At 36.9% G+C, this 22,545-nt stretch overlaps 1 protein-coding gene and 1 long non-coding RNA gene across 2 annotated transcripts; both read left to right on the top strand.

Annotated features, from left to right (window-relative positions):
• The first annotated feature begins 1,935 nt into the window (after window positions 1-1,935).
• On the top strand, window positions 1,936-5,026 carry LOC111407791. The gene is made up of 2 exons (XR_002705196.1): window positions 1,936-3,480; window positions 4,742-5,026. It is a non-coding gene; the product is annotated as an uncharacterized LOC111407791 (long non-coding RNA).
• A 1,637-nt stretch (window positions 5,027-6,663) lies between these two features.
• LOC111407792 (protein arginine N-methyltransferase 1.1-like) lies at window positions 6,664-11,884 on the top strand. The gene is made up of 9 exons (XM_023037470.1): window positions 6,664-6,977; window positions 8,019-8,029; window positions 8,601-8,756; window positions 9,744-9,807; window positions 9,915-10,057; window positions 10,219-10,306; window positions 10,664-10,779; window positions 10,901-11,051; window positions 11,431-11,884. The coding sequence occupies exons 1-9, from the start codon at window positions 6,752-6,754 to the stop codon at window positions 11,634-11,636; spliced, it is 1,161 nt and encodes a 386-aa protein (XP_022893238.1). The 5' UTR covers window positions 6,664-6,751; the 3' UTR covers window positions 11,637-11,884.
• Window positions 11,885-22,545: the final 10,661 nt, after the last annotated feature.

Raw genomic sequence — 22,545 nt, forward strand, 5'->3', positions numbered from 1 at the left:
TGCATTTTTTTTTATCTTCCTCATTTTTTAATTTGATTTGATCTTCATGGATTTGTTTTTGCATTAATGAAACAAGAGTAACAGATCTTTTACAAAGTTGTACCTATTCCTAAAGCCGTTATGTGTCATTTTTCTATCATATTGTCATGGCCATCCCAATAAAATGTGGCTATCATGCATAGGAACAATATCATAAACCACATCCTCGCTATACTTTCCAATTGAGAAATTCACCAAGACTTGCTTATTCACCCTAATTTCTTCACATTTATTTAACCATTGCAATCTATAAGGTCAAGGATGTTTAATCGTAGCTTAACCCAATTTCTCCACAAGTCGATTTGGACAGTTTAACTTTGTAATTTTATTTTATTATGTCGTAATTGATGTGTTTTTCTGCAATTTTCAATTTTTTTTTTTACTAAATGAATGAGAATTCAACAAAAAGTCCAACAAATTGAAAAGAAATTAATTTGGACACTAATTTAGCGCACAAACAACATTTGACTTTTTTTTAGTATATTAGTTGGGTTGAATGACTCAAAAGATGAAGATCAAGAAGCACATAAAGAACGAAGATGAGGACTCAAACAAAAAAGTAAAGGGCATAATCTTAATTTTTGGATCCTAAGTTTTGATACTAACTGATTCGAACCTACATAACAATTGTAGTTACAAAACCCATGACAAATTAAATCAAACCCGAAAACAACAAATATCATGGTTTGGAAAGCTCGATTCAATAAATTATTGAACCAAAGGATCAAGACAATCGAAAATAATATATTGACCCCGTAATCACAAAACTTATGAATCTCACTTGAATTGTTGAACGTCATAAGTCTTGATAAGTTCGGAATTAGTTCGATAATAAACAAGTTGAAAGCAATATGCCTTGCAATATCTCTCATTTGTGTGTTTTTACAATGAAAATAATGGGTCATAGTTACAGACAACCTATAAAAACCTAATTAAAAACAAAAAACAAATTAAGTTTAAAAGTTGATACCATAAAAGAATTTTAATTAAAAAAGAAGTCAAGCCAAAATTTGAAATACACGCTTCCAGGTTTTGTACTATGCGACCGACCCATAGGTTTGTGGCTTGCAGTCACATAGACCACTCAAATTCCTCATCTTAGTCTTGGTATAGGTATATGCAGCCACATGTATGGTTATACTCTGTGGTCGCATAGGCCTTCGATTCAGCTCTCGCTTCTGTTACTTGAACCAAGTTGATTCATCTTATCTCTTCTTCCATCTCCCAATATGAAATTTGTCATTTTGGTGCTTGTGATATTTTTTGTCAACCATAGCTTGAACAAATAAGAGTCTGTTCTCTTTGTCGTTTTCGAGCCTTTTTTTATTTTCGATTTTTCAAAATGATAAAAATGTGTTCTTTTTCCCATTTTCAAATGATGAATTTTGGGGAAAAAAAAAAATTGCACTAAAAACTCAAAACATAAAAAATGACGTTTTGAGCGCAAAACACGCTGAAACTAAAAACACGGGAAACAACCATATGAAAAACCAACCCTTACCTCTCTCTCACAGTCTCACTGTCATCTCTCTTTCTCCCCCGTAAGTTTTCGCCTCTCGTTCTCTAGGGTTTGCTCTACGCCTCTGCCAGCCTCACACAATTCTTCAACTTCCACGATTTCCTATTCTCCTCGATTTAGCTCCTCAGATCAGCTAGGAAATTGCGTGAAGAGGTGCAAATTCCTGTAAAAATTTCTCATATTTTCGTCTGTATTTCTTCCATTTTTCATTTGTAATTTTTTCTGCACCGAATTTATAAATACATGTATATTTATGTTTTGTATATGTATTATTATGAAAGGAAAGGTTTTGCCATTGATCAAACCAATCTCTACCAGAAATTGGGCCTTCTGAGTTCTGACCTTCATAAACTTCTCCACCATTTTCTACAGTAGGCTTCTTAATTGCTCTTTTCTTTTTAGATTAAATATTGAAATTTGCTATTTGAATTAGTGAGTGCTTTAAAATATGTATCCTGTGCATTTTTTATGAGATTTTGAAGAGCAGTATTCAAATTATATTTTACTTCTCAGTTTCAGCGAAAACATTGTTAGGAAATTATGGGCATATAATCCATTTATTTATGAATTTGCAATTTTTGATTAGATAACAATCTAAATAACTACTGGGTTTTTTTAAAATCCTTTTTCTTTGACTTTTAGTCGTAAGAAATAATTTGTTTTGAGTAAATAATTTCGACGACTATTTTTCCCAGATTTATCATAATGTAATAGAGTCTTATACTTATGTTTAGCTCTATATTCTCCCTGTTTCAATTCAATAAATCTAATTTGTAAACGATGATCTTATCTGTATTCTATGATTTGTTGGATCGTTTGTTGTTGATGCTTGTTTGTGTATAGATGTTGATGCTTATAATTATGGGTACATGTGCTAGGTATGCTTTTGAGCAATTGGTGGTATGTGACTATAATTAAATACATTAATATGTCCTCAAATTGCCTACGGAAGGTCTTATATATTTGATGGTAATTTGATGTATATGAATATAGTTTCAACATGGGTGATCACAGAGTTAGGAATAAGGATCCAATGTCATGGATGATTCCATTGATGAATTAGCAACATTTATCAATTAAGCAATTTATTTATTTAGTTCTGCATTTGATACAGTCGGAGTAGGAACCAACTGTGTCAATTAAGCAATTTATTTATTTAGTTCTTTTCATCAACTTGAGTTGTTCTTAACCTGCTATAGCTGGAAAAATGAGGGTGGTGAGTTGGAATAATGCTTGCTAATATGGTTAAACTTTTTGCATAGGATTTTGTCATGTTCTTGCCATTATGAGTTGCACCCTTAATAAATATCACATCAATTTGGTCCAAGAATAGCATTATTTTTTTGTTAATTCCTAGATTTTGTTATGGTTTTCTGTGATTTTTTTTTTTTTTTTTTTTTTTTTTTTTTTTTTTTTTTTTTTTTTTTTTTGGATGAATTAGGCTTATCTTTATTTCGAGATTTGACTCTCTGCCTATTATGTTATTACGGGAAACCAGTAGCTGTGGAAATTAAATGGAACTTATAATTTGGGATTTAGTTGATTTGGAAATACGGAAATTGAATTGAACTTTGATTTTTGAGTTTCAGGTCTTTTGCATGTTTAAATTTTGAAAAGTAGCTTATTGTTGTAAGTTATTCATTATAAGAAGAAAAAAATGATGGTTGTATGTATATGATTTATTGGATTTGTGTTGATTGAATCAATTAGCAGCAACTACAACAAGAAATTGGTAGATTGAATATGTAATGGACTGGATTTTCTGAATCTTGAGCAAGGAGAGAGAAAATTATCGTTTTTGTGGTGTTGGGACAGAAAGCAATGTTGTCCGAGAGTGGTGACCATCAGACGGTCCCATTATCAGTGTTGTTAAAGCGGGAATTGGCTAATGAGAAGCTGGAGAATCCTGAGATTTTGCACGAGTATGATCATATCACTCTTCTTTTTGTTTATCATTCTATTTTTCATTGTAGTTTGTTATTTGTAGCTGTGGACCTTCACATTTCCCTGGATTTTAGCATCTTATATCAAGTTAGTCGTGTTCAGACTGGATGCTATTATCAACTGTCTTGATACAACAATAATTTTAGTATTGATGTTGAGGATTGAGCAGTTTTTGTGAATTATTCATTTGTTGCTAAAAGCTCTTAACAGATACACTTGGGAACATTATTTCGAACTAAAGGCAGTGTCTAGCTTTAACCCCATAAAGCTGTTTAGTAAGTACCATCTTCAAAAAATGGAAATTCCAGACTTCATTATGTTACTTAGACATGTAAAAGAGTACAAACCTACCGTGTCTACATTCTACTATTTTCAGCAACCCTCACTTGGGTAAAGTATGGATGTGCCTGGGATACGATCAAGAGTGCTTTAGAAATTTTTATTAAGCCAAATAATAGATTAAAAATGTGAATTTATTCAGCAGCAGCAGCAGCAGAAATGTGAAGAAGAGAGGCTTAACAATATTTTAAACAGCTGTTTGTAAAATTTTTTATCTTCAAGAGTGTAATGCCAAAACCTAGTGCAATGTTAGTGTATTATCCATTTTAATCCAAGCCCCTGTTTGAGCCCCATTTTTACCTCATTAAAATGAAAAATATGACCGTTATTCATCACATCAAGCCACCATTTTTGAATTTCTATCTCTGGTGTGGGGCTCATAACGGCTCTATTTCTCATTCTCATTCTCATTCTCATTCTCATTATAATTTGGCTCAAACGGGCTCCAAAAATGAAAAGCCCAAATCAGAAATTTGAATAAACAACTAAGAGAGCAAGAGAAAGAGAGGCCAAACGCAAGATTAGCTTCACTTGATCTCTGATTACTCTTTGAATATGAAATTATTAGATGCTATTATGAAAATGCAATCTTTACTTTTTTGGGTGGCCCTTGATCCCTGCATCTATTTTTTTTTTTTGTTCTCGGAGATTCAACTTTGAATAATTTGTTGCAATTTCCATGTGTTTGAAAATTCTGATCTATGGTTATCTTCATCACTAATTGACTCCACGTTTTAGGTGTGAATCTGGCGTTCTCTTAATTAGAATTTCACGTCAAATTGCTCAATACGACTTTGACATTTCTTGTTTCACTTAATTGTTGGTAGTTCCTTCTTCATTTTCCTTAAGTTGTACCCATGAATAATCTTTAGCCATTGTAACATGCTGCTCTTCATGTAGTGAAATGTTGAGCTCTCATGTGAGACGTGGATGAGGTTCTTACACTTTCTCATTCAGCTGATGATTTCACGGGTCAAATAAGAGATAAAAGGATATGGAACTTTATGATTTGAAGTATAAGAAGAAACGAAATTTTTTTATTTTTTCTATATGATACATGATTGTAAGTATAAGACTACATACATTGGTGATGTACAATTCAATATAGAAGGGATTGTTTCACATTTGTACATACAAATGTATTATTTGCATCAAAATGACTATACACGTTTGAAGAAATTTGTACGCTTGAGGTTTCAATTAAGAGAAGTTTACATTTCACGAACATATTTCATGTTATTGAATTTCAACTTATGTTAGTGGTGGAAACGAAAAATAATTACAAATGAAATTGGTTTTAAGAACTTCAAAGGTTATATATTTGGCTCATATTTATAAATACTCAATTCATTTCTCATCAGCACTTTATTAAGGCCTTGTTTGGTATACATTAATGTAACAATGAGAATGAAAAATATAGCTGTTACGGACCTCATACAAGAAATAAAAAGTCAAATATGATGACTTGATGTAATGGATAAAGATCATATTTTTCATTTTAATGGATAAATAATGGGAAACAAACGGGGGCTAAAGAATGTATGGTTAAAAATGAGTTAGTTAATACATTTCATCAACATTCAAATCATTTTTCACTAACTTCAAAATTTATATGTTATTTAATATTATATTAACATTAAAATATTAGAATTTTTGAATAATCAAATTTCTTGAATAAAATATTATAAAAAATATTCTCAAAATTTCAAAGTAAATGCGTTTTCCAATTTTATGTTTTCAGAAATTATTTTCCAAAATGGTAAAAAGAACGAATTTTCAATATATTCAAAACAGTTGCTCAAAACACAAAATGAATTCAAAACTCAAAACTACAAAACTGAAACACAAAGAAAACCGTCCCTAAATCACTAATCTTCCCTTCACAATTAACAATCTTTGTCCTTGTTAGCTCTTGTACCATGGATCATTGGTTCCCATCAATTAACTCTCTAAATATATAAAGTATTTTGTATTTAAAGAGTTTTTTGAAAATGCTCTTATATGATTTATTTAATTGAACATATCATGTACTGTTTCATTGAGTGATATTTTATTGTTAGTGGTGCTATATGACATATTTCTTTCTACATAATTGACGTAAACTGCATTTTGATTTACATTTTCATTCATAGTAACATTTTGGAATATAAAAATGTTGCCACAATACGAAACTTCTTCTAAATATTTAAAAAAAAAATTTATTACCAAAATCTTAAATTTTGAAAAATAAGTTATTATGGAAATCTAAAATTTAATTTTTTAAATTGCACACAAGGTCCCCAACCTTTGGAAAAGTTGAGATCATGTCCCTGTAACCCTTCTGATTTTTGTTTGCAGCATTTGAGAAACCAGCAGATTTTGTCTCTTTCATCCAAAAGTGTGTTAGATTATATAAAATGAAATTCTTACCTTTTTAACTTAAATGAACATAAAGAAAGTACAAAAACTTCATTAAAAAAATTAAAAATAAACTAATAAAAAAGACCAAATGAAAAGAAAATAGAGTGAAAAAAGTTTGCTATCTCCTTATCCCCTCCCCATTCCGTCTACCCAATCGATGAAAAGTGGGTCTTCCCCTTAGTTTTTTGGCCACCCGTAGAAAACTTATTTCAATTTTTTTCTTTTTCTTTGTTTTCTTTTGCTTAATTTGGGGAGAAAGATTGTTATGATATACCAATATCCAATATGATAGAGGTTTAGGCAAAAATGTGAGGAGGTTCATAATTTTTAAATCTCAAAGGTGAGGACGAAAATCAGACTAATAAATTAGTTGGGGACTAATTGGTGCAATTTTTCCAAAGTATAAACCCTAATTCGAGTCGCCCGTTCATTCCATTCCCTTCCTTCACGACCCGTTAAACCCTAGTCGAGAAATTCTTCCCTCCAAACGAAATTGTAATCAACGAGAATATGGATGTTAATGAAAGCCTAAACTCCACTTCCGCAACTGATAAACCCGCCAAAATCAGATTCGAGTACGAGGATGATGAATACATCGAGGACGAAACCATTGAAGAAGCCCCCACTGAGTGCTCGAATCTGGAGGAAGACTCTGTCATGTGCATGCCGGATGATTCCGCGATTGATGGCGATAAGACTAGCGCCGATTATTATTTCGATTCCTACTCGCACTTCGGTATTGCATTATTCTTTCCGTAAATTGTTTTCTTTCCGGATTTTTACTGTGTTTAATGCGTGAGTGGGTCTAAATATTACCGTTGAACTGGTCCTAGTGCGGGGATGTGATAGTTGAGATGCAGATCTAGTATAGATGTTGTGCATTCAGGACTCTTTAGTTGGAGTTATTACCTTCTTCTGCATTCGGTGTTTTTATCTATCAGTTCATTTCTATTTGTGGAAGAATTAATGTTTACATAATGGCATTTTTGTGCTGATATTGACTTGGTATTCGGAATTTGAACTAAGATGTTAAAAGGCTGAGGGTTGTTAGGGATAGGCTCACCCTTCTGTAAAGATGTCTTGTTTCGCCTCTCTGCTATTTTTAATTAACTGTCTGAGTGTCTCATAGAACTTGTGTATATATGTTTCTCGGATTTCCCTTTAATTGAGCTGCTTGGAACCTAATTTTCCCCAAGGTCCATTGTGTACGGATGTTATATTTTTATATTCATTTTATTTTTATTCTCTTGTCATCTATTTCTCGTTTTAGATTTTCCCTTTCTAAATCAATAGGCACATTCTACAACTACACTTGACATACAGGACAGGGCCCCCACCTACATGGCGCCCCTGTAACGTTGATCTTTTTCCCACATTCTATGTTTTCTTACAAATACTATTTCCTTAGCCCTTGTTTGACCCCCATTAATTTTTATTCCATTACATTTAATTTTTCTCTCTCTTATTTTCAACCACACAATCTTCCATAAAATAATATTACACGTAAATCAAAAAAATTTCCTTCTTTTTCAACCACTCATTTTTCGAAAAAATACTATTCCACCCATTAATTTTTTCACGTAATGGGGGCCAAACAGGGGCTTATGTTATCATAGTATGAAGTTTTGTTGAGGCTGGAATTTTTTATATAAGTAGATGATGAAAGGTTGAAGGTTCATGAAAGTTAGAATTTGCTTCGTGCTTGGGGTTTTAATAATTTTTTTTGAAGGCAATTTGAAGAAGTAATAATTGTTCTTTTGTTTCTTCTTGTTTGCAGGTATACATGAAGTAAGTATCCAAATTGGATGTTAAGCTTATGGAGTTATGCTTTTGTAACATTTCTTTCAGCGAATGTGTTTGCTCATCAATTTTTGAAGCCATGTAAATTTAGTGATTATGCGCCCATCATTCAATTGTGTCTAGGGGAAATCAGTGTTCCCCCCCGTTTTTGTTTCCATTTCTACCCTTGATTTGGGGGTTCGAAAGATCAGAATGCCCTGACATAAATTTCCCCAATAACATTAAAAAGGGCTTTTTTCGTCTTTTGCACAATGTGGTGGGAAAGCAGTTCAACTCTTGGTCAGATTTGTGGCAAAAATGATAAATATGTTAAAGGGGCTTTATTGAATTTGGGGCAATGCCAAAAAAGTGATTTTCTTGCTTCAGCGGATTGAAATAGGGGCTGTAACTGGATATTTTCACTAGATTTTCGCACTGGGATAAAAAAATGTCTTTATTTTCTAGGTTTACTGTTATGACATTTATCTTGTGGTTGGAGGCTTGATAGCCTTGAAACTCTTGATATTCAAAATACCATCCCAAAATTGCAGCTGTAATTCATCTGAAATACTTAATGCAGGAAATGTTGAAGGACGTAGTGAGAACTAAAACATACCAGTCTGTTATTTATAAGAATCGCTTCCTTTTCAAGGATAAGGTAGTCCTTGATGTGGGTGCTGGGACAGGAATCCTCTCACTTTTCTGTGCTAAAGCTGGGGCTAAGCATGTTTATGCGGTATGTGTTCTCTTGTTTCATTGAATCATTGTTCCTGTAGTTCATGTGATCTTGTCAAGTTCATATAATAAGTCCAACTCAGCTTTTTAGTTTTTTCCTCTATAAAAGGTCCAAGGAGTTATTTTTTCTATCTCATCATTGTTCATTTATTTTTAAAAATGAGCAAAGTAATATGTAGGTGAACTTGAATGCTGGCTACCTACCATTCTGGAGATATTTAGTCGAAGGATTTACCCATAACTAAGTTGCTAGCGACTGGGTGATATTAAAAATTACTCCTTACAAAATATTAGATTCGAGCTCAGGACTTCTTTAGGAATTGAAATAACTTTATTTTACAAGGTTACTTTATTTACAAAATCCAGAACCTCGAAGGTCCAAGTTCCTTTACTTGTTTCTTACTTTGAAACCTTCCCAACTTCTCTAGTGTAAAGTTAGTAAAATCAATGCCGTTTAGATCTTTTTGCTTTGGTAGATCTTCAGTTATGTAGCAATTGAAGTTGTGTTCTTTAGTACATTCCATGCTAAGTTCATGAATGATGTGTTATTTAAGGTGTATTTTGGTTTGATGGTGGATATTCACTTTGTCATGTATTTCCCTTGATCAAATATCAAGATTGCATTTTTTTTGTTGTGCATGAGAAATTGATGCTTATGCTTTCATCATATTAGTGGGTTATGCAATTCTGATTTTTACATTATTATTGTCAAAGTGGATCACAATCTTGTATTACTTCATGGCAAGCTTGTCTTTACATTTTAATAATCTAATTCAAAGAGTTTTACAGTTAGTGACAATAATTGTGGTAATGGTGACTAGGAAATAGGTATGCAGAATATTCATGTTGATGTTATGTAATGTATCAAATGCTAATGAAATTATCTGTACATTTGCTTGTAAAGTTACTTTGATAGTTGCTTTGCATGTCATCTGGATTGAGATTTGTTTTCCTAATAAATATCTGATTTTACCTTCTTCAAATCCAGGTCGAATGTTCTAGCATGGCGGATATGGCAGAGGAAATTGTAAAGCTTAACAATTTTTCAAATGGTAGCTCTTTGCATCCAAAAGATCCTGAATTATGTGTCATTTTCTTTGTTGTGCTTCACATTTGATTTAGTCTTATGGGGTCAATTGTCCTACTTTTGTTGTTTCAGTGATAACAGTTCTTAAGGGAAAGGTTGAAGAGATCGAGCTGCCAGTTGCTCAAGTCGATATTATTATTTCTGAATGGATGGGATATTTTCTGGTCTATGAAAACATGTTGAACACTGTCTTGTACGCTCGTGACAAGTGGCTGGTAAGTTTCTGCGAAGATTTCAAACTCATGGTTTACAACTTAGTTCTTAGTTATGGAATGGTTTCCTAATGCTAGCTAGCAGCACATAGATAAGGCTATTCTGGAAAACTGTCCAATTCAATCTGTAAAGATTTTTATTGTTGTAACTTGCTCTGTGTCAGGTCAAAGATGGACTTGTCCTGCCAGATATGGCCTCCCTGCATTTGACCGCAATTGAAGATGCTGATTACAAGGAAGACAAGATTGAATGTGAGCTTAAACACTTGGCACATGGATTAATATCAACTGATATGATATTAAACTTTCACGTTCATGCACAAGGGTGTGTTCAAATTCTCTGACTTGTCTGTAGGTGCCATTGGTATCGGCAGTTCTGGTGTTGCATTATACTTTTATTTGCTCTAATTTGTGCTTTTTGGTTTTAATTATAATCTCCTTATAATTTAAAAGTCTAAGTCTAACTTTAATTTAACCTCACAATTTGTAGGATCTACAACTACTTCCCACGTATTCACCGCTCATTTTTATCAATTTATAGTTTCAGCAGCTTATAATATTTCCCAAACAAGCACGTCATCTTCTTGGTCTTTTTTTCATACTTGACAGTTTGGAACAATGTGTATGGATTTGACATGAGCTGCATTAAGAAGCAAGCCTTATCGGAACCTCTTGTTGACATTGTGGAGCAGAAACAGATTGTTACAAACTGCCAGTTACTCAAGGTTGGGCTTCTTCACTTCGTCTCGGTTGTCAAGTCTAATTTATGATAATTTGTTGTGTCTAACATGGCACCCTGAAATCTTTTTTAGCGTCCTAAACCAGATCCATGTCCTAATTTTACAGACAATGGACATCTCTAAGATGGCTCTAGAGGATGCTTCCTTCACTGCACCTTTTAAGCTTGTGGCAGAACGTGATGACTACATCCATGCTTTTGTTGCTTATTTTGATGTTACGTTTACTAAATGTCATAAGTTGTTGGGCTTCTCTACAGGTTTGAGATTTTTTTTTTCCTCAACTTTGTTCACTATTGTAGTTAACGTTAGAATTCTGTGCTTCTTGTAATTGTACTTTCCCTGAATCCTTCTATGACATGATCAATGTGTAAAATGTAATTCTGAATCTCCTACAATCACTTTGAGGAATTCAATTTTTTTTTTTTCTTTTGAGGACAGACTACCATTAGAAATCAATTATTTGCTTTTCTTGACAAGAATACCACTGTTAAACCTATAGGAGAAACGGATGGTTTAGCCACCACTGCTCATCTTTGTTAGTTTTTTATTCAAAGCATGAACTGTTAAACCATTTTAAACACAATGTACTCAATGTAGGATTTCTGTTTCCGACAATGACTAGTATTCGATATGTAGGGCCCAAGTCACGAGCTACTCATTGGAAACAAACAGTTCTCTACCTTGAAGATGTGCTGACAATATGCCAAGGGGAGGCGGTTGTAGGGACTATGACTGTTGCACCTAACAAGAAGAATCCTCGGGATGTGGATATAATGCTCAAGTACTCACTGAATGGACGGCATTGCCAGGTCTCAAGAACACAATATTACAGAATGCGCTAATCTCTTTGTGATTGACGATCTAAAATGATTGTGGTATCATCTTTGTCCTACTGATTTGGGAGAAGAAACGAGAATTCATTCACTTGCTGTTGAAAGCAGCTGTAATGGTCTAAAGCAGCAGCACACAGATTTGCAAAAAATCAGCAGGATCATATATCTTCGAGTGTTTGATTTTGACTGGCATTATAATTTTAAGGATTTATATTTATGTTAAAATTATTTTTTGTCAAATGATGCGTTTCTTTCCATCAGTTTAGTCACTCATTTAATCTGTTTCAAAAAGCTAAGCCAAATATATATTTTTTGCTGAAGTTGGTCATTAAGGGGGTGTATTCAACTGAGATTTTTAATGAATTTTTGGGATTTAAAAAGTTTAAGGGTATTCAATTTACACTTTTTGAGACTCTCCAAAAGTATTGGTCTACTCAATTGAGACTTTTATAAAAAATTTCTAAAACTCACTGCGCATTCAATTAAAACTTTTTAAAGGTCAAGAGGTATTTAAATTTTAATGACTCTTAGGAGTAACATGAATTTTCAAAATTTGTTTATCATTAATTAGGAGATTTTTGGGGGAATTGCACAAAAAAAAGGTTCTTTTTTTTTCTTTTTTTATCTAATATTTTTTTGTCCTTATACAAACGTTAGAGGTATGATTAAAGTTTTTTTTTTTTTCCTATGGATTATATTTGTTTTCATTTCTCTCTCTCTCTCTTTGTTTATCTCTATTTTTTATGAAAAATTAAAGTGGGTTTTATTACTTTTTTTTCCTTTTTTCATTCTTTTTTTTTTTTTGGTAAAAAATATCTATTTATTATTAAAGTATAAAATTTTATATACAAACTTATAATAAAATTTAAATACATTGACATTTTTTAATATTTAAAGTGTATTATGTAGACAATATTAAATTTTTTTTTTATCATATATATGTATGATTTTTTTCATCATTTATTTTATTAATGTCTTAAATTTTTAATCTCTTTAAAATAAATTTTTATTGTATGAGGAGGGGAAGGAGAAGAAAATTTGTAGGAACTATCACTTGACAATTTCATATCATTGCACTAGATCCTCGTAAATTTCATTTTAAATGAAAGTCTTCAAAATGTTTTTTGAATTCTACAAAAATTTATAAAGTTTTAAAATAAAAGTCTATAGAAATCTACGAAAAACTTCCACTAATTCTATAAAAATCTTTGAAAGATTGACGAGATTCACATAAATCGAAGTTCATCAAAGTATTCAAAAATTCCAATTGAATACAATTTGAGTCCATTCGGTAGGAAATGTATGAGCTGAATGTGACTATGTCAGGCAGTGACATTGCATATTGCAAAGGCAATATCTCATAAGTCGTGTATCCATTTGGGGGAAACTTTGCAGATTTCATATGGAAAGTGTTAGCTTTACTTTGGATTGAACAGAGCATCATTTGGATGTCGGAAACATGGCTTATGAATACTATGATTCCTTGATCAAAAAACTTCTATTCGTGAGTCAATAAAGGGGCAGACTATCCTTATGCACTAGATGCACAATCATTAGTGATAACTAGGAGCGTACTTTAGGTACCTTTAGGGAAAGCTAAAGTACTGGTACAAGTTGGAAACCCATCGAATGGCATAGCCCTTCGTGACCTTTATTGGGCATCCGAAGAGGACCCGAGGTTTGCTATTCGGATGCCCAGGTTATCAATAGAGCATTGCTATGCTTTGATGACTACAAGAAGGATATGGTAACACCTCTATGTGGAATCAAGGAAATCACTCCAATGGCCTCGTATGCTAATTCGTGTGTATTGGCTATGAGTTTTAGCCCTGTCGCAAGGTTCGTTGGCTTGGATATCAATCGTGGTCGATGTCACATAGCTTGGGGAATGTGGCAAGATTTCAACATTTGGGAATGAGTAATGCTATGAATGTACTTTTAATTAGCCATGGATAGATAGATGACTTGACTTGGGCTAGACACCGATGAAGAGCATGGCGTCAAGCATAAAGCTAAAATGCTAGTAGAAATCGACAAGCACAAGGATTGCATTGCAGGGCATGCGAATAACCCCCCCCCCCCCTTCCCCAATGATTTGGACAAAGCTAGGGGAGATCCTTTGTAGCGAATATGCTTTGAGAGAATCGTATGTTGTGCATGAGCATGATGGGCAAGTTTGAAGATGTGCATTACGAATAGACAAGTGCATTCACATTAAGTGCAGCATAGGGATGCGTTTAAATATTCACACGATAATAAGCTTTGTGGGTAGAATATGCAAAAGGTCATGTCTAGAATCGTAATACAAAATGGCGAAAGGTATTGCGAAAATAATCCTACTAAAACTTAGAGAGTTGATTAGTGTGAGTTGGTATCAAAGAGATTATTTGTGCATCGTTAGAGTATTCTGTGTGGACCAAAATACTATTGTAATAAGAAATATACCAAAAGAACTCACCAGAGTGCTATAGTTGAGACATAAAACTCTAGAAAAACTAGAACTATTTTAATTTACAATACGATTGTGAGAACTCATCAGAGTGCCATGGTTGAGACATAAAACTCCAAAAAAACTAGAATTGTGTTAATTTACGATTATGAATTTATGAGGGATTGTTGTCGTGAGCTTTAAACTACTTCAATAGTTCCAATTATGGATTGTGCATAATTTTGGGAATGTTGAGCATCGATTGCTTATAAAAGTAGCAAATGTTGGCTTCAGATATTGAGCTTATTGTATATGAATTTGGAGTAAACGATAATATTGCACCATTGACGACTATAGACTCGGTGAGGGCTATGAGCCTTTTTTTCTATTGTTCGTTGTTATTTGTTCGGTGAAATAATGTTGCGTCAATCTAAGGACTTCTCCATGTTGAACATTCCTTTTTTTACTTTTTTTAATTAAGTGTCGATGTTCGAACTCGTCAATTTTTCATCTAGCTCTAGTCTAAGTAATTATACTTGATAGATTCAATTAAATGAATCATGTGACATTGCATTTAAGTAAATATATCATTTAATATCATGTACTTGTCACCTAAACTAATGCTTAACAACAGTGGTAGCATTACTCTTTTTCTTAAGTCGAATTGGATGCATCAATGCACCTCAAGATTTTTCATTTTTCTTTTTGTCAAAACCTTGCACCAATTAATTCTTGTCATTTATTGAACTTGGAATCTTTCCATACTTTCCTAAAGTCTCCATCTTCGTTGAACCTATCTTGTCTAGGTAAAAATGAGACATTGACCTCAACTCAGTGGCAAATTCCATAGTTTAAGCAGTCAAATCAAGTAGAAAATTGATTTTTTATTTTTTATTTTAATTATTAGATGATTTATTTAGATTAGTTTCCTAGAATCAATCTTTGTTTAGAATAGCGAGTTAGGGCTTGTAATTTTCCTTTAAAAGTTAGAAGAGTTTCCCGAATGTATAAACAGCAAAATCCAAGTTAGAATTATGATTCTTGTAACTTGGTTGTTTATTAATAGAAATTCTGGAGTTTCTAAATTCTTTCAATTATTTATAACTCCTAACAAATCAACGAATGATCAAGCTTTAATTATCTTTCACATATTTCTGCAGCACCAGTTTGGTATCAAGATGGTGCTTGTGAAATCTAGATAGCGAAAATCAAGCGACGTGATGAGTTAACACAATTGCGTCAACAAGTGATAGTATCAGAACAAATGTTAAAGAGAACAATTGTATCAACAAATAGATATGTTGAAGTGGTAGATTGATGATTTTCCATTTGACGACCGTAGAGGCATAGAAGAGGATGACTTCGATGATGACGATAACATTCTTGCTCGCTTCAATTCCGACTTATGGGTTATTGATTTAGGCGACTATTATAACTATTTGCTTATTTTGGAGACCGCATGTCAACGAAGATATTCAAGAAGATTATATTCAGAAAAAAATATTGATCGCGAAAATTGGTGGTTCACCAATATCAAAAATACGGATTTCTCGTATTGAAATTGTGGTTAGTTTCACAATCGAGCTTACTATTTAGATAGAGAATGAGCAATTGCCAATTGTTGACAAATTGATAATTTAGAGACAATAATAATTATTGTGGGGCAAGAGTTCACGTTGCAATATTCGAAGACAAACCTTTTTATATCTCGAGAGAATGATGCAATTGAATATGGTGAACTAATCAACCATGCCGAAATTGAATGAATAATATAACTTTTCTGAGGATAAATGAGCCAATGAACTCATGGGCTAAAGCCCTCGAACTCACCAATTTTGTGGCCAAGTTCCATTGTTTAAGTTGTCAAATTGGAACTTTAAATATTTAGAAGGAAGTCAATTTTTATTTTTTATTTCTTTGTTTTAGTTAATAGGAAACTTGTATAGATTAGCTTCAGAGAGTTTGTCTCCATTTAGAATACTAAGTTACTTATTTTCTTTTAAAACTAGAACTAGCGTACATTATAACGTGATTGTTTTATATATATATAAAATAAAATAAAAATTTAAGAGTTACTCAATTCTTTCAATTACGTAGTATTCATAGTAAATTAATGAATATTTGATGATTAAATTTTTTATATTCAATTGAATCAACGGATGTTGTTGACCTCGGAAATTGGACCTTTCATGTGGCCAATCGATAGCCACTTCACGTATTCCTCCCTGCGCACAATCAACGCACGGTCAGATGCACACGGCCGGGACCAGCGGGGGCAGCGGCAGCCGTATGCACTCTGACGGACAAGTTAGGCTCAGGTGATCGGAACAGTACCAAAGTTGTGCAAAATAGTGGGGAGGAGAATATATGTTTGCTTGCTATGGAGTGCTAAGTAGTAAGAGTTTATTTACCTTTGCCTCATGCCAAGCCTTGGGTATTTATAGATGAGGAGAGTCCTTGGATGTGGGATACGTGTATACATCTGACGATATGAGGCGTCTGCTCATAGGCGTCAATCAGCCGCGTTTATAGAGTGGATGGGTAATTGATTCTCCCGAATTGAGTTGACATAAAGTTGATACGTCATATCAACTAGCCTCATGGAGACGTCAAATCACTTTAAACCTTAGGTGCAGAAAGGATTCAAACAAAGATCTATTCTGAAATTGGAGGCAAATCCTCTGGCAGAGGTCCTTGGAGTGCATGTCTCCTCGGATTCAGGGGCAAGGCGCTTCGATCAGTCCCTCAAAATTGCCTATGCCTCGTAGTGTGATAGCAGATCGTCACCGTTGGTGAAGTCATTTCGGAACCACTTCGGATGAGTGTTCCACACCTCGCATGATGTGGTGGTGGACTTTCCGAAGTGGTTTAGATAGTGGAACACTTCGGATGAACGTTCCACACCTCGGTAGTGGACTTTCCGAAGTGATTCAGATAGGGACGTAACAGTGGTCTTCCAAGTTCAGGTATAAATATTTATATCATTGGTGGACTTGTCTTCTCGATCGAGTATGCATGCCTCGGGATGGGGATTGTGATTTGTGAGAGCTTGAGGGTCGTTCGTCTGTGTTCGTCGAATCGTTGATCATAGGCAGATGCGCTAAAGTTTCGCTACTGCGGGAGGAAAAATTTTATGTGAGATCGAGGTGGTGCCAAACTGGACGACACGTAAGGAGATGGCTAAAATTTTGTAAAGCTAAGGAGGGAACGCAGCGACCAAGACGATGACCCACAGGGCACTCCGCTTCAGGTGCGTCTAAACTTCGTAAAGTTGAGTGAGGAGCTCATCTGCTACCGGTGTGCTAACCCACAGGGACTACGCGTTGGGAGATGGCTAAAATTTTGTAAATCTTAAGAGGGAACTCAGCGACCGAGGTCATCTCTACCAGTGCGCTAACCCACAGGGGACGATGCGTTGGGAGATGGCTAAAATTTTGTAAAGCTTAGGAGGGAACGCAGCGATCGAGGCGATGACCCACAGGGGACTCCGCGTCAGGTGCATCTAAACTTTGTAAAGTTGAGTGTGGAGCTCGATCCAAGGCGGGTGTAACTGACGTTAAATGATTTGACAGCTGTTTCGTATTTCCAAGGTGACAATTGGGTGCAGCGTCCACTCCCCTAAAAAGTTGCTGCGACTACTTATTGTTGACGGTTGGTGGTGACTGAGGCTATGCGTTCTATGCGAGCGTGAAGGTCACAGAAAAATCTTAGGCGTACATCAAATCTGGCGTTTCATTCCAACGGCCTAGATTGATGATGCGACGGACGACTTAGATTGATTGCATTTGAATTCAACGGCGGAGATTAGTTGTAGGATTCGAGCGTTTTTGGAGCTTTTCACTCTTGCAAAAACAGAAAATCCCATTGTTCTCAAACTTTATTGTGATTTCTGGCGTTCTTCCAGCATTTCCAACTAGAAATTCGATTTTCCGACGACCACATACGGTCCCTACGAAGTACTCGTCACTTAGTGAGTATTGTAGCTGTATTTTTTTTATATCTCTTCGGTTCGGTTTATAACTAACATTCGTGTTCATTTTTTTAAGGCACTCTTCCTCGGTGTGAGTTGTCCTCTGAAGACTTCGAGATCATCCGTGTCATATATCAGCTGCCTTCGAAGAAGAGGTCGTTCCACCGGCTGATTAGAAAGAACCTTCATTTTGTGATGCACGACCTGATGGCCTCACAAGGTAATATCTCGAAGCGAATACCTTTCAGTACCTCCGAGTCGTTTATACTTGTACTAATTTACTTGTTTCTTACAGATAACTTCAATAAGAAGATACCTCTCCGGCTCGACTTCAAGACCATACAAATGATGATAGCCGAAGCCAGGGCCTTGAAGACCTCCTCCTCTGCCTATAAGAAGTAGATAGAGGACTTAGTGGATGCCAGTAAGAGGCTCCCGCCTCTGATGGAGGAGGAGGTGCCTGAGGATCCCGAAGCCAATCTGCTTTGAAAGGGCAAAAAGTTTGCTGCCCCTTCAAAGCGACCAACGGTGGCAAGGCCACCCGTCGTTCTGAGGCAAACTACAATTCCTACCGGGGTGGCCATTTTGGAGAAAACGCCCGCGCCATCAAAGGCTTTCCCCGCGCCGGCTACAGCGCTAGTTACTGCGGTGCCTCTCGCCCAGGTGTCGGGGCAGCCCAAGAGAAAAAGAGCCCGTCCCTCAAAGGAGGTGGACTTCTTGGGTACGAACACTGAGGAGCTAGTAAATGAAGTACTGGAGGCTCTACCCTCGGAAACGGCTGTAGTGGCGGTGTCCCATAATAAGTACTGGACCGAAGAATGGAGGGACCATACCACCTCTTGCACAGTCGAGGACTTAGTAGCGGCCAATAGTGCCTGCGTGGCCCGAGCTCTGAGCACCAGCATCCAACTCGAAGGCTTGGTGAAAGACCTCAACGCCAAGAGAGAGGACCTCGCCAAACGGCTCGAAGAGGCGATGCAATACGGGGATGAGGTGAGGGAGGCCCGGACCAAGGCCTCGGAGGAAGAGAATGGGAGAAGGAAAGCTGAGGCCCAGCTGGCGGCTGCCAAAGGAGACATAGAGCGGCTGAAAAAGGAGCTCTATGAGGTGGAGTGTCAGGTGGTTGCTATGACCCCGAAGAGTGGATTATGCCAATGAGCACCACCGGCTAGCCACAGAGGCTCTGGAGGCTTTAAATAAAGAAAGAGCGGAGCTGAGGCAGGGGGCGAAGGCCCAATCAGAGGAAATTGCCTCCTTAAATGAGGACCTGAAGTCGGCAGGGAAAGTGGCTATTCAGAATTTCATTGACCACTTCGAGGAGCATCCCCTGTACGACGACTTTGTAAATTTTTGGGCCTCCTGGAGTGCCCAAGGCTTATTGGGTCGGCTGAAAGAGGTCCACCCCACTTTGAACGTCTCCTCTTTAGAGGCAGAGTTCGGGGGAACCTACTGGAGGTCGGTCTGATAGGCTTGTCGAGGATGTTCTAGAGGCCCCCGAGGCGGGCGAGGCAGAGGCTGGCGTGGAAGGGCCTCCTGTAGAATAGGACTTATTTTGTAATGGCATCGGCCTCCTTTGTAATTCAATTTCAAGTTAATGAAATGAAATTTTTTGCCAAGTATTGTTTCTTCTGTTTTCTTATTGTGTTGATCTGTTTACACATACATGAATGACAATCACTTAAGATTAAGCGCCTCCTAACAATAATCAGAAGATCGGATCACTTAAGCAAACATCAAGCACCTCTTAACAATAATCAGAAGATCGGATCACTTAAGTAAACATCAAGCGCCTCTTAACAATAATCAGAAGATCGGATCACTTAAGTAAACATATTGAAGGACTGTGGCAACAATTTACTAGCCGATGATACAAAGAACTGAAGTATCATTGCTTAGAGAAGTTACATTACCCTTTACTAAGGCATTTTCAGCACTTAGTAAACTAGGGAAATTACAAATGAGATCAGATCAGGACATACATTTATCAGACCACATTGAGATCGGATCAGAACAAAAGTTCATCATTGATAGTACTTCCTGAAGTGTTCGATGTTTCATTGATGAGGTAGTACTTCCCCTGCCATGTCTTCAATTTCGAAAGTGCCAGGTCAGGATTCTCTGCGAATGCATTAAGGACCCTCCCAATTCGGTCCCAACACTCCGGACTCGGTTGGCTTTGATGACTGGAAGACCCTTCTGAGGACAAGGTCCCCCAGACGAAGAGTTCGGTTTCTGACCTTGGAGTTATAATAACGGATCATCTTTCTATGATACTTTGCCAAATTCACCTGGAAGGTATCCTTCCTTTCTTCAAGGAGGTGGAGTTCGTTTACTCGGGCCTCGTCGTTACTGATCTCGTTGAAGTGTATTCAACGGTGCGATGGGACCCCGACCTCGATCGGGCTCATGGCCTCGACTCCGTAGGTCATTGAGAATGGTATTTTCCCTGTTGCAGTTCGGCTTGTGGTTCTGATAGCCCAGAGGACGTGGGGCAACTCGTCCACCCAAGCCCCCTTTGAGGTGTCAAGCTTCCTTTTCAGGGTATGCTTGATAGTTTTGTTTATTGCCTCAACTTATCCATTTGCTTGCGGGTGATGAGGCATTGAGAAATCATTTTTTATCCCCAATTCGTTGCACAGTTCTTGCATTTTCCTGTTGTAGAACTGCCTCCCGTTGTCGAACACTAAGGAGTGGAGAATACAGAACCTGCAAATGATATTTTTCCAGACGAATTTCATAGTATTCGCCTCGGTGATCTTAGCAAGAGGTTCAGCCTTGACCCACTTGGTGAAGTAGTCAATGGCGACAATGGCGAAAGTCGCGCTTCCTCTTCCTTTTGGGAGTGGACCAATGAGGTCGATGCCCTACTTGACGAATAGCTAGGGGTTGGTTACTACGGAGAGGTTCGGAGAAGGCTGCCTTTGAATATTTGAGAAGCGCTGGCACTTGTCACATTTTCGGACAAACTGGCAAGCATCCCTTTTCAAGGTCGGCCAGAAGTAGTCTTGACGGAGAACCTTGTGCGCCAGAGCCATTCCTCCGGAGTGATTTTCGCAGATTCCCTCATGGATTTTCCTAAGTATATATGTGGCCTCTTCGCCTCCCACACATCGGAGAAATGGTGAGGCGAAGCCTCTTTTGTAGAGCACATCCTCTTTCAGACGAAGTGCGCAACCCTTCTTTCTCGCCTCGCTTCTAAAAGTAGGTAGTGTTTGATCCTTTAAATAGGCGATGATGGGCTGCATCCATAATGGGGTGCCTTCTATCCAAAGTACCTCTTCTCCTCCAGAGATGGAGGGCTTCGAAAGATGTTCAATAGAGACGACCTTTAATAGTTCAGAATCGTTGCTGCTGGCCAATTTTGAAAGGGCGTCTGTATGTGTATTCTCAAAGCGTGGGACTTGAATCAGTTTGAACCTTTCAAACTGAGGGACTAGGTCCAAAACCAATTTCAAATATGCAACCATGCTGCTGTCTTTGGCTGCAAAGCTTCCACTAACCTGATTCATTATCAGCTGAGAATCGCTGCTGGCTACGACCCTTCTGACCTGCATTTCTCTTGCCAGTCTAAGGCCTGCTAGAAGAACTTCATATTCGATAGCGTTGTTCGAGGCTTTGAAGCCGAACCTTACTGCGCAATTTAGCTCATGACCCTCTGAGCTCTCCAAGACAATTCCTGCCCTGGAGCCCACCTCTCTTGAGGATCCATCTACGAACAGTTTCTATGTTGAGGGCTCGGCTAGTTCCATTATTGCCTCCATTTTCGAGGCTTTGACAAATTTAACCACAAAATCTGTAAGGGTCTAGCCATTGATGGCATGTCGAGGTCGAAACAGTAAGTCGAACTCCCTGAGCTCGATTGCCCATTTTAGCAAGTGTCCTGATGCGTCTGTCCTCTGCAGCACTTGTTTCAATGGGAAGTTGGAGAGATCTTCGATTGAGTGGGTCTGGAAGTATGGTCTCAGTTTCCTTGAGGCTGTGATGAGAGCAAGCGCCAGTTTCTCCATGTCTGGGTAGTGTATTTCAGCTAGGAGGAGTGCTTTGCTGACGTAGTATATTTAAAACTGGCGCTCATTTTCTTCTCTGACTAGGACAGCGCTGACCACCACGTCCGAAATCGCCAAATACAACAGCAGAGACTCTTCTGGTCGAGGTTTTGACAAAATGGGTGCCTTTCCGAGGTGCTTCTTCAGCGCCTGGAACACTTCTTCGCACTCAGAAGTCCATTGGAATTTCTTTCCTTACTTAAGCACATTGAACAAGGGTAAGCTCTTATCTGTAGCCCTGGAGATGAAGTGACTAAGTGCGACTATTCGACCATTGAGGCTTTGGACCTCCTTCGATTTCTGAGGTGACCTCATTTCCAGTAAGGCCGTTATCTTTACTGGGTTAGCTTCAATTCCTCTTTAGTTAACAATATACCCCAAGAACTGACCCGAAACCACCCAAAGGTGCACTTGAGGGGATTCAACTTCATCTTATACTTTCTAAGTATCTGAAAGGTTTCGTCGAGGTAACTT

The sequence above is a fragment of the Olea europaea genome, chromosome 13, assembly GCF_002742605.1.
Source record: "Olea europaea var. sylvestris chromosome 13, O_europaea_v1, whole genome shotgun sequence".
Taxonomy (NCBI): domain Eukaryota; kingdom Viridiplantae; phylum Streptophyta; class Magnoliopsida; order Lamiales; family Oleaceae; genus Olea; species Olea europaea.